We start from the raw sequence: 11,607 nt of genomic DNA, 5'->3' as shown, positions 1-11,607 counted from the left end.
TTACTTTGAAGGTTTAATATGTATTATACTAGCAAATAAGAATCGTGCAATGCGTGTTACGCGTGTTACGTGAAAGAACTTACGAGAATAGAGATGTAAATTATTAAATAGCATTGATTATAAAATAAAAATTTATTAGATAAATACTAAATTTCAAATAAATAATATATTAATATAAACATATAAAATAAAATCCATAAAAATAGAAAGCAATAGCACAATTCATTGAATATAAAAAATATATAAAATTAAAATATATGAAATATGTAACTTAAGATTTACAAAGTATGAACAAAAATAGGAATAAAATATAATAAAAATATAAATAAATTAAATTAAAATTTTAAGATAAAATGTTATATATATATATATATATTAAGAAGTAAAAAATAATAGTATAAAAAACAGAATTATGGTCATCACAGAAAATAATAAATAAAATAAAAAGTTAAATAAGAATAAAAATAAAATTGATATATATTCTAATATATAAATAGCTAAATTGAATATTAGGATTGAATTGCTATTTCTCTTCCAGGCATTCTTTAATTGCATCAGAACTGCGAAATAGAAATCATAATTTCCATTCTCTGCCTTCTATTCCATTTCCCATTTCAATCCTTTCTGATTCCTGTGAACCGAACATATGGTCAAGTTGGTTAGCGACAGCCTATTTAGATTCCATCTCAATATTTATACTTCCCAGAGCTATTCCTTCGTAAAAGGATGTAGCGGCCAGACCACCGGAAAGTAGCAACATTCACGTTAACAAGTCCCGTTTGGTACCTGCAGTAACCAAGGGGCATGTTGGGGACTTGGAAAAGGCAAATCAGAGATTCAGGTCCATTGTAGAACTCCATTGCAATATTTCTCCAAGTGCACCCGGAAACTTTTCAGACTGCTGCAGCATCCTCCTCCATCGCACTCCATTACCGTTAGCTCGAGTGGGACTTTCCAATTCTACGCCTATAGAAACTTCTCTAGCTTCCAAACCACAAAAGCATCTGCTACCATTGAAAGATCATGTCAAATGGGAAAATAGTTTCTACCATATCTCATACATAAGATAAAACACCAAGGTATCTTGCATTGAATTGGGGAGCTAGTGCTTCTCCCTAGGCTCCCAGAGGCTTTATGATCACTCATATTCACATAAGCAGGCAACTGATTCCTGCTTAAATTTGTAGCTGCATTTATTATCACCAAGTTATTACTTAACCTTCTCAATATAACACAACACCAGGTTCTAGGGTCACTTACTTATAAAGAACCTGAAAAGACATGACAGAGAGAAATTTGAACTGCCAGTTTAGTTGTACAGGATTATATACAACAAAATGGTAGCGGGTCATTCCTAATCTATACATTGAATGAGACATTTCCTGGATATCCATGAAAGGAGTTCTAAAAAAGTCAGCTCTCTCGATCTTTTCATCAGGAACTACCTCATTTTAGTTAAAAGTTGATTTAATGGCATTAGCGTACCTCTAACCAGCTTCCACCTCAGGCTGCAGTTACAAGACAAACTGTAAAAATATGTTTGCACACAATTGAGTAACTATAAAAATATCAAAACATAACCCTTTTTAGTTTGAGAATATGAAGTGATTCTTTGAAAATGCTCATATTCTGCCCTATGGACTAAGTCGGGCATAAATCATAATTTGAATAGTTCATTTTGGATAATTGTGCAAAATGCTCATAAATTGCACTTTGGACAGCGAAATTAGACATAACCACTAATTGGACTTATAAAAGCTTATAGAAGTTATTTTTTCCTTGCATTAATTTCGATAGTTCTCATCTAACTGATCAGTTGACATTAAAGATCAACAAGCTAGTGTAATTGACAAGGTCTTTAAATGCTGAGATATCAGCCATCTGGGTGGCCCGATACTGATATGAACTGAGATCTCATTTTTTATATCACAACATGGACGATGTGGTGATTTCACAAAAGAAGAAAGTCATTCTAAGATCTCAGCTGACACAGATATTAGATATCGATGGCTCAGAAAATATTAATTTATATTGACCAAGACATTAAGGACTGAGATTTTACAACATGGGATGGTGAGTGGCCAATACAAATATGAACTGATATCTTGGCCAAGATTTTGGTCAAGATAAAATCCCCGGTGCTAGTTCAGCAAATTGAAAAGGATTCTTACAAGTATGTTGCTTAAGGTAGTATATCTGAAAGGATCAACTGGTTGGCAATCTATAGGTGTCCCTTTTATGCCACCAAAATTTCCCTCTAAATTTACTTGCAAATATATATTATGATGAAGGTTCTCTGTTTGTCCAAGTGAAGCTAGACTGCACTCATTAACTTGGTGTCAACATTACCAAGGATAGCCTGGACTGAATATAGAGCCACAAAAATGGATATACAGCATCTTGCAGAAATTTCCTCCATTAAATATGATCACCCCAATTGACCTGATGCTTTGAGATCTGCAGCCTGGTTGATGGATAATATGTGTCCTCCTTGGAGGGGAATTTTCTTTTTCTAAAACTCCTCATGCCCTTTTGGTTGCTAAGAAAGTGAAAGAAAAGAAAATTTGTTATCAAAGAACCTTCTTTTCATTGTTTGGCTGTTAAAAGAAAATATAGGACCGAAATTTTCTCTAACAAGCGTAGGCAAGTGGCTTAAGATATCTTAATCTTTTCTTACCCACTTTCTCAACAATTTTCTTTGCAATTTTATTAGTTTAAACAAGCATGAGATAATACTTGATTTCCTTTCCTTTTTTCTTTTCTTTTTGTTGTCCTGCTGATTTGTCTTTGGTCTCTTTCACTTTCTCAGCAATCAAACAGAGCCTTCATCAGAGTCATGGAGCAATGGAATTAGAAATGGATTTTATATCTGACAAACCAATCGCAACAGTACCGCAGCGCATTACAGGAAGTACAAAAGAAATGGGGTAGAAGAAGAAGTTAGAGAGCCAAACACCCTCCACCAATAGGTCTGGGAGGTTGATGAGGATTCCATCTTAAAAGGCAAGTGGAATCAATAGTGTAATCATCCAACCATGAAAGAAAATAAAACCATTTATTTAAGTTCCATCTAAAGTCACCTTATTACCTCGAAATATGTAAAGACACACTTAAAAGCTGTTTCAATGCCCTGTTTTCTCATCCATGAATAATTTACTTTGATGGTTGTCACCATCTCAAACAGATGAGAAAATTTGCTGCAGCCCAATTATTTTCATTCTAGAACTACTATATTATGGGCCATTAACTTGGACATTGAATAAGCTATTTAAAACAAGAAGAACTTCTTGGTGAGGAGTCCCATCATGCAGTACTTATCCTATAAATGAAAAGTAAAAAATCAGATGGGTTTTGGTGAGGAGTCGCATCATGTAGCACTTCTCCTATAAATGGGAACTGAAAAATCAGGGGGGGTTTGGTGAGGAGACTCAATCACAATGTTTGGATATGTGTCATTAGAATTTAGAATTGTAGTTGGTTCACCTCTGTTTAGTGAGGATATGTCAAGAAAAAGATAGAATTCCCACCATATTCTCCAAAAATATTTTTTTCGCTTCTCTAGTACAAATATTTTTTATAGCAAAGAAAACAATTAGAAGTTAATTTCATTATCTGAAAATTGGAGCTACAATCATACAAAAAAATGCAAAAAGAGCTTAGTGGACACTCGTGTGGGTAGAGATCTCGCATCTCAGACAGACGAGAAAATTTGCAGCAGCCCAATCATTTTCATTCTAGAACTACTATACTATGGGCCATTAACTTGGACATTGAATAAGCTGTTTTAAACATGAAGAACTTCCTAAAGTCAGTCAAATATTGCATTAAGGTTACAAACTACAAATTTGATATATAGATAATTGAGAATATATTGACTAAGCCCATAAAATAGAGACCTTTGACCTTAATGTCATCTATTCTATGTTCTAGTAACGTGTCATCAATCAAGCAACAAATGTGAGTCCTGGGATTATTTGGGTAAATTCTTGATTTCTCTTATTGTTTGGATCCTCATGGATTCTCTTTGTTATAAGAATCCCAATCTGAATCTATAACAGATATGGAAATTTTTCATTCAACCTAGGTGTGCTTGCAAATTGATCTATTTGTGATTATTATATCCTCATTTCCAATACATACTCATCACAGAAGCCTACATGTGATCTCAATAACCAAATAGCTTCAATTGGTGTTAGAGCAAGAATCTCCTTTTTAACCTTACAAAGCCATCTCACAAGCAAATAATAGCCACAGTATAGGTTTATTTTTACCACAGAAAAAGAAAAGGCAAGGTAGCTAGTTGAAAAATGAATAAAAAAGATGGCAGACTTACCTTTGTCTAAGTTTTCTTTCAGATTACTTGTCATCTGCTGAACCTGTCCACAGTGAACTGACAGTTTCTGTGGTAGCTTTTGCTCCTTCAGCATCATAACAGAAAAATGCATAGTGAAGTCAAAAAGAATGCTTCTGACAAGGAAAGGAAGATAATTGAGAGTAACCTATACCTGATCACGAATGTGCGACTGAAAACTGCAAAGTTGCTCCATTTGACCTTCATAAAATTTCTTTCTCTTCAAACACTGCATTGCCGCTGTAGAATACAACTGGTATATATGATTAAACTTGCACATTATAACATAGAATGGTTTAATGTCGACAAATCATAATTAGAGCCAGCAGTAAACAATAAAAACCTTGTTAAATACCAGATTAAAGTGCGCAAAACCATCTGAGAAAGCACTCAATGAGTTTTGACGATATAAATAAAATATAGAAGAATAGCAAGGGGTTTGATCTTAAAATACAGCCATATTTTTGGAAAAATGAGAAGGCATCATGTTCTCAGCCTAGGAATCAAATTCTGCATTGGTGATTTCATAATTAAACTCTTTACCATGCATATGTACAGATCAAGCCGCTTGGCAACTAGCTGAAAGAATGTGCATCGCATGCCCGAACAAATTTGCATAAACAACACATATTCAGTTATAGCCAATAACAAAGTGGAATTCTGAACATCCCAGACCGTGAGAAACTAACATCTATATAAGTGGTGCCGAGGGGGATTGCAGAGCCATGTGGTATGTAGTATGATGATTGTATGAGTACCATGCTATTAGTATCGGCCACTAGGTTGAATGGATGCACTTGGCGTAGTTTCTCAAGTCAATGAATTCAGTTATAACCAAAACTGAGGTGGCAGTAGTGCAGAGTCGTGCACAGTGGCATTAGTAGTACAAGAGAGAATTGATGAGCATCTAGGATCAACTGGTAAAATTTTAATCATGCATATATCTATTTCACAACATGACCTGCCTTTGAAAAGTCACATGGCAAAACATGAAACAGTATTTACACCCAGATCTAGTTTATATAGCATTAGATGTTTAATATTTTTTCAAGAATTTGATATCACTGAACCTTGTTTTTTCTTTGCCCTTGTAAATTCTTTGGCTCTCTCAACCTCTACAGAGATCTTCTTCTGCAAAATAATCTCCTTTTTCCCAAGCATTTCTAGAGTCTGCATGTAGAAAATTTGCAAGTGACCAATATATCAGAATGTCTCTCTCAAATCCAAGAAATTCAAAAACAATATAAAGTTCTAAATATTCTACCTACATTCCTTTAAAAGTCAAGGCTAACTACAAAATTCACCATCAGAGCTAAAAATCTTGGATACTCAATTCTATTCTAAAATAAACAATTCACAACTGTCACAGTGCACAAGTATGTTTCTCATGTAAAGAATAAGGAGACTATATTTGATTAATAGAAATTGTTTCTTATGCAACCATCTTATGTCAATACGTGTGCTGCTGAACATATGCATAGGTAATGCAATGGCTTAAATGCAGAAATGTGGAAAGCCTTAATATAATTGAAGAATGAAGCCAACATTTTGAACATCAGAAATGTCATCTGCACATGAAATCTAGATAACAAATTTCATCTTAATTCTATCATTGTGCCAATCTTACTAGAGACCTGGGCTCCAATCTCTGCCTTCACCAGGTTTGGGATGTTGGGGTATTTGGAGGAGCCAGGAGGGCTTTACCGCTTGCTGTGGAGCCCGATGCCTATGGACTTCTTTCTACCAAAAAATGCCCCTAATTCATCAATCCAAAACACCTCTAAACATAAAATTATTCCTAAAATACAGACATATTGAAGCTGGAAATTTTCTTTTTGTGACATGGAATTAGTCCCAGTTGAGTCCTTATCAAATACTTTGTTAGTTTAAAATCTGTGAGATTTTGAACAAGATTTAACAGAGTCGGTCCATCAAAACAACAAATTCTGACATACATAGGCTACCACCACCACCCCTTACTCTCCCAAACCCTACCACAATTGCTTGCTCGAACTTTCACACATAAGAACAGCATAAAAAGGCCAACTCCAAACTCATGATAACAATATGGAAAAGCCTGATCCCATTAAAGTTCACATTCTAGAAGTCCTCTTAATCTTTCATTTTGTTTTATGATAAGCAACCTTTTTTCTATGGCTTTTTCATTTTTGGGTCCATTTCCAACTATTAGAACACCCCTATTAAGGGAAGAGGAGAAGGGAGGTGATTAGGATTGAGGATGCATGTTAGGATTGCGGGCTACATAGTTATAAAAAACGGACAGAAGACTGACCCGGATAAGGGCCCAAGTCATCTAGTCATTGTTCCTACTTTCGAGCCAATCAATCTGACCAAGTTAACATTAAAATATATTAAAATAATTTTAAACATGAAATATTGAATATAATATAAGAATAACATGCAGAACAGTTGATAAGCTTAATACTTTAAACATTACTCATTAAGTTACATATGTCTGCATTCTACACTTGAAGCATGAACAATAGTTAAAATTATGTAATTTTTAAATTATAAAAATATATATTTAAATTGTTATAAATACTAAAAATTAAAAATATCTAAAAGTAAAAATATAATGTTATTTCTTATCATAGAAAAAAAATTGACTATCAAAAGAGTTAGTCTTGCATACTTAATCAAAAGTGTTAAAGTGCAACCTTTATCTAATGATATATATAGATAGGTATGGTTAAATGATCAATATTATACAGCACTAAACGGGAGTATGTTAGTACCTGAAATCACAGCAATCTGAATCAGGTTTTCAGCATGCATATTTAAGTTTTTCTTGACCCCAACTGACTCGGTTTAACCAGTTCGAGTTGCCAGGATTTCGTGAAAACTGGGTGGTTCAACCCAATTCTTATCAAATCAACCGCATTTCTAGTCTCTGCACAAAACTGAACCAAACAAGCGACCGGTTTGCCAGTTTTTTGACTGAATCGATCGGTCTAGTCCACTTTTTATAATTATGTTGAGCGATTCCTGATTATTGTTGGGCACTAAAAATAAAAGGAATCTTAAAACAGGTCTAGTTATCTTTCACTTACAGGAATCCAATACGAAGAAGTGCTGTTTAAATTCTAAGCATATTAAATATCTATTGCTTAAAAGCAGCAAGGTTAGAAAGGAGCAAGATTTAAAAGAATGACACCATCTCTCATACACGGGATTATCTATCTTATGATTATAGGTAGAGTAAAAGTTGAGCTTTAGGCTTATTTTGCTCTTCTTTCATTCTTTTAAGGAGATGCAAGGTGGCTCCACCACTATTTCCATCAAAGACAGACAACCACAAACAAACTCCTATTGTTGAAGGAGCTAGGATAGATATTGGAGAGTGAAAGGATATGGAAATTAGCCTGCTTAAATTTAGTTGGAGAGAAATTGATTTCCTTGCCGCCCTTCTTATATAAGGATCGGCACTGATATAGTTGTTACATACTTGAAGTATTAATGAGATACATATAAAGGAAACACCACAAGTCATAACACAACAAAATTGTTTAATGTAAAAAAAAATGCGAGTAACCATCAAGGTTTTTAAATCTTGATACATCAATCATCACAATAAGTGGCCGAGATGAACCAAGATCTTGGTTTATCTTGGCCAATATGGTAAGTGGGAAAGAATTTCAATGCAACCGTGAGATCTCGACCGATATATGCAGCCCAAGATATTGAAATCCCGGCCAATATATAAATCCAATATTAAGAACTATATCTAAATATTGATTTTGAGATTTATTAATTAAAAAGTCTACTTAAGGAGGCAAACAAGTGATTGAAAAATATCAGCCAATATAAGTATATTGTATCATCTGATTTCTCAAATTTTATCGATAAATAGGACCAAGATTTATACATATATCGTACTAGGAGGTGCCCGATACCAATACAAACTAAAGATTTCGGCTGAGATGAAAACTTTGGTAGCCGTTGTATGTCCAGTTGGACCAATGGCTTTTTGCAACCAATATCTTACCATATATAATTACAAGAGACAGGTTTCCCAGCACGTCTCAAGATTTTATCTTCACTCCAAGAGAATCCTACTTAAATACCATGAAACTGATTATTTCCTCTCCCTCCAGTTCCCAATAATTTCTTCCACTCATGTGCACCGCGCATGCCAACTACTGGATACATAAACCCACTCCTCATCCTTAACCACCATTTTTTAGCACTTAAAATTATTGGAGGGCTTCCATGGCATTCAATTGGCAACTTTTAAGATAATTTAGTGATTACTATGACATTTTTTCAAAATCAAGATATGAATTGCTAATATACCCATAAAGGAATGAGTTAAGAGTCCATATTGAGATAGGAGTTATGAGTCGAACGTGTATGGGAACAAGGTAGCATTAATAAGAGAGGCAACTACGGGTAGTATAAAAATTTATTACAAATCATCTTGGATGTGCAATTAAAATCCACTAGCTATACTTCAAATGGAATCTAACTCTAGCACATGTTCTCGTTTTCGATCCTAGCAGTTCATCCAAATTAAAATTCTACTCGGTTCATTTTCCTAAGATTTATCCCTCTTCTCCACTCTCCTACTTCATTACATAATAGTAGTTGTTCATAAATAATTGTTTCCTTATCCACACAAACCAAGTCATAACATTGTTTTCTTCAAATTATTCAGTGTCCAGGACCTCTTATCAGACACTTCAGTATGAGGTCTGACATAAGGTAAAAAGCACCCCCACCTTTCAGAATCATCACAATTGCTATGCTCCTGCTTATGCTGAGATGCAAAGCAGATTATAGATGTTAAAAGTGGGTATGGAAAAAAACACTTGGCAAACAAAAGAGTTTTGATATATTTTTATAATAAAAATTCAGGAAAGCAAGCTTGGGAAGAGAAAAATTACAGAAAAAAGCATAAAGGAAACAACTGTAGCATTTTTGGTCGAATTGATCAGGGGTATTTTGGAAAAATAAAGACAAATAATTGGGGTATTTTGGGATTAAGAGAGTTGGTAAATATTTCTGGTTTCTATGCAGTTGCTAGGATAAGATAATCATGGGAGTGCCAATTTACCAATCATTCCCTTTTGCATGTCAAATACTTGAAAATCACCTCCCAAGGTTCAAAGGCAGAACCTACTCCAGATGGAAGAGGTGTCCAACCATGAGGCCATAGCTCAATCTGTCATTTTCATAATCATATTATCTGATCTGTTTCCTGCATTTAACTTTTCTTCTATAAAAGAGATTCTCCTGTCTAAACCAACAAAGTAGACTATCCTCTTCTGCTTCATTTCATTCATTTCGGCTGGATTTTAACAGAAGCATCTAAAGAGCACCTGTATGTTCTATTCTTTGCATGGACATCAGTTTCTGAACTTATTACCCATCCTTCTGTGCTAAGGAGCTCTCCCATAGCAGGGAAAGTAAGAATCAATTGTGCAAAGTAGATATTATTCTGAATATATACAAATATGTGTCTTTCATCATCAGTCAACCAACTGATGAAGCTAATCCATCAGTACATTCCTCACAACTAGGGGCAAAGTTTGACCCATTATCAACAGTATCAAACTTTGAATAAGATAAACCTTAATGTGGCAAAATGTAACCGCTAATCCTATATCAGATCTACACCTCATAACAAAAAAATTAAAATTAATATTAAAATTAAAATTAAAAACAAAATCTTGGATCACAACCTCATCATCCGTTATATTCCCCTCTTTCTCGTGATTTCCCTAAGTAACTCCGAGAAATATCCTAAAAATCCCTTCAAGAACCTTCTTTCTTCATGCCTTGATCTTCAAAGCCCCAGACACCTCAGTCACCTCCCTCAAATATCCCTTGCTTTCAACTCCGATAGAATGAGTTTTCCCCACGAAAAAGAAGGGCTTCCATGCTAATTCAATCCCTAACGGCCAATAGATCACAATCATAGACATGCATTCTCTTTTACAATATCCTAAATCAATAATCATAACCACCCAGCCCTACCCCAACTGTTCTGAAATCAGCTCCAAAAACCACCTCTAGTGGCAGTTTTCTCTTCCCCGTTCTATCAATTAACACTTAAACCGAAAAATAATTAAAAATTTCAAGAAGTACTCAAATCGATGATTCCTCAAAGGATCGTAAACTTCTTGGCAACCAAACCGCAAGAACATCAGCATTCTCTCAAAAGTATGATCTAAAAAACGAGCAAAAAAAGGAACATAGTAAACATGGAGAATAAAGACATTTTTGCAGGAACGATTACAATGCCCTAATTTGATAAAAAAATGCTCGAAAAATAAAAAAAGGGATGGGGAGAAAATGAAGGAGAAAACCTGCTTCCGCTTGTCGGAAGAAGACTTTGGCGACTCTTGCCTGCAGCCGTGGAAGAGCTTGGAGAACATGGCCGGGCGCAAGGTGGGGAGCAGAGAGTGAAGAGCTAAAAGCGAAGAGAAAAATAGGAACGCTAGCAAAAAAAAAAAAAAAGAGAAAAATAGGAAAGCCGAGGAAGAGAGGACAAGTACGGGAGGGCGAGCGGGAAGTCCTTTTGTGTTTAGTCCACGGCTTCCTTCTTTTGGGGTTTGGATCCTGGAAAAATTACGACCATTTTTTGGAAATGGACCGTGTAAATTGTGCAGTTAGAAGGGGTCTTTTGGTCATGTGGAAAAAGGAAGTGGGATGAGTGCGGTGAATGGTGGTCTCATGCCGGTTTTGGCTTGCATAGCGTAGGTTCCAACGTACAGCGGAAAGATTCAGATCACTGTTTTTTTTTTTTTTTTTTTTTGGTGAAAGTTAGGAGGGGAAGGGGAGGGATCACCCCTTCCGCATAACAGCTCCACTACTGGTCCCCTTCTATCATAAAATATTCGATACAGAACATAAGTTTCGTATGTCTTCTCCGACCCATGGGCTTAACCCACTGGGCTCACCGCCTCACATGTGGGTACGTCATCCTAACGCCACATTGGTACAGATGAAAGAAAAGCATATCTGCCAACGAATCGTCCGGACGTGAGGCATCCGGTCCCCTAATTTAGTCGACGTCCGCGTGTTTCGAATCCGGACAACTCAGATAAAATTATCGCTTCCTTACCATCAGGCTACCATCTTGGTGGCATTCAGATCATTGTTAGCTAGTTCATTGGGTTCTCATGATTTATATTTTTTATTTATAATAAGTTATATTTATCAACATAAAATTTGCTATTATTTTTATCTTTATCTAATAGATATTTCAATCCACAGATCTGGTTGGATTGTTA

At 35.2% G+C, this 11,607-nt stretch overlaps 1 protein-coding gene across 2 annotated transcripts; it reads right to left on the bottom strand.

Moving 5' to 3' along the window:
* Nucleotides 1-577: 577 nt before the first annotated feature.
* Nucleotides 578-10,874, bottom strand: LOC103724188 (vacuolar protein sorting-associated protein 32 homolog 2-like). 2 transcript variants are annotated; one of them, XM_039120004.3, is made up of 5 exons: nucleotides 10,681-10,874; nucleotides 5,422-5,521; nucleotides 4,506-4,591; nucleotides 4,334-4,418; nucleotides 578-1,004 (listed from the first exon to the last, which is right to left on the bottom strand). In XM_039120004.3, the coding sequence occupies exons 1-5, from the start codon at nucleotides 10,747-10,749 to the stop codon at nucleotides 967-969; spliced, it is 378 nt and encodes a 125-aa protein (XP_038975932.3). In that variant the 5' UTR covers nucleotides 10,750-10,874; the 3' UTR covers nucleotides 578-966. The 2 variants fall into 2 exon arrangements, with proteins under 2 accessions (XP_038975932.3, XP_038975935.3); XM_039120007.3 differs by lacking the exon at nucleotides 578-1,004 and adding an exon at nucleotides 1,085-1,508 and having other exon boundaries at nucleotides 10,681-10,871.
* Between the last annotated feature and the right edge of the window lie 733 nt (nucleotides 10,875-11,607).

Source organism: Phoenix dactylifera, chromosome 3 (assembly GCF_051530095.1).
Source record: "Phoenix dactylifera cultivar Ajwa chromosome 3, Ajwa_hap1_PhDact_Kaust_v1.1, whole genome shotgun sequence".
In the NCBI taxonomy this organism is placed as follows: domain Eukaryota; kingdom Viridiplantae; phylum Streptophyta; class Magnoliopsida; order Arecales; family Arecaceae; genus Phoenix; species Phoenix dactylifera.
Note: the sequence above shows the minus strand (reverse complement) of the source record. Positions and strands in the feature narration are given on the sequence as shown.

Coding starts and splice junctions, on each gene's coding strand:
- LOC103724188 (XM_039120004.3), bottom strand. CDS start 10,749: ATGTTCTCCAAGCTCTTCCACGGCTGCAGGCAAGAGTCGCCAAAGTCT. Junction 4,419..4,505: donor AGTCGCACATTCGTGATCAG/GTATAGGTTACT, acceptor ATGATGCTGAAG/GAGCAAAAGCTACCACAGAA. Junction 1,005..4,333: donor GAAAGAAAACTTAGACAAAG/GTAAGTCTGCCA, acceptor CAATGGTAGCAG/ATGCTTTTGTGGTTTGGAAG.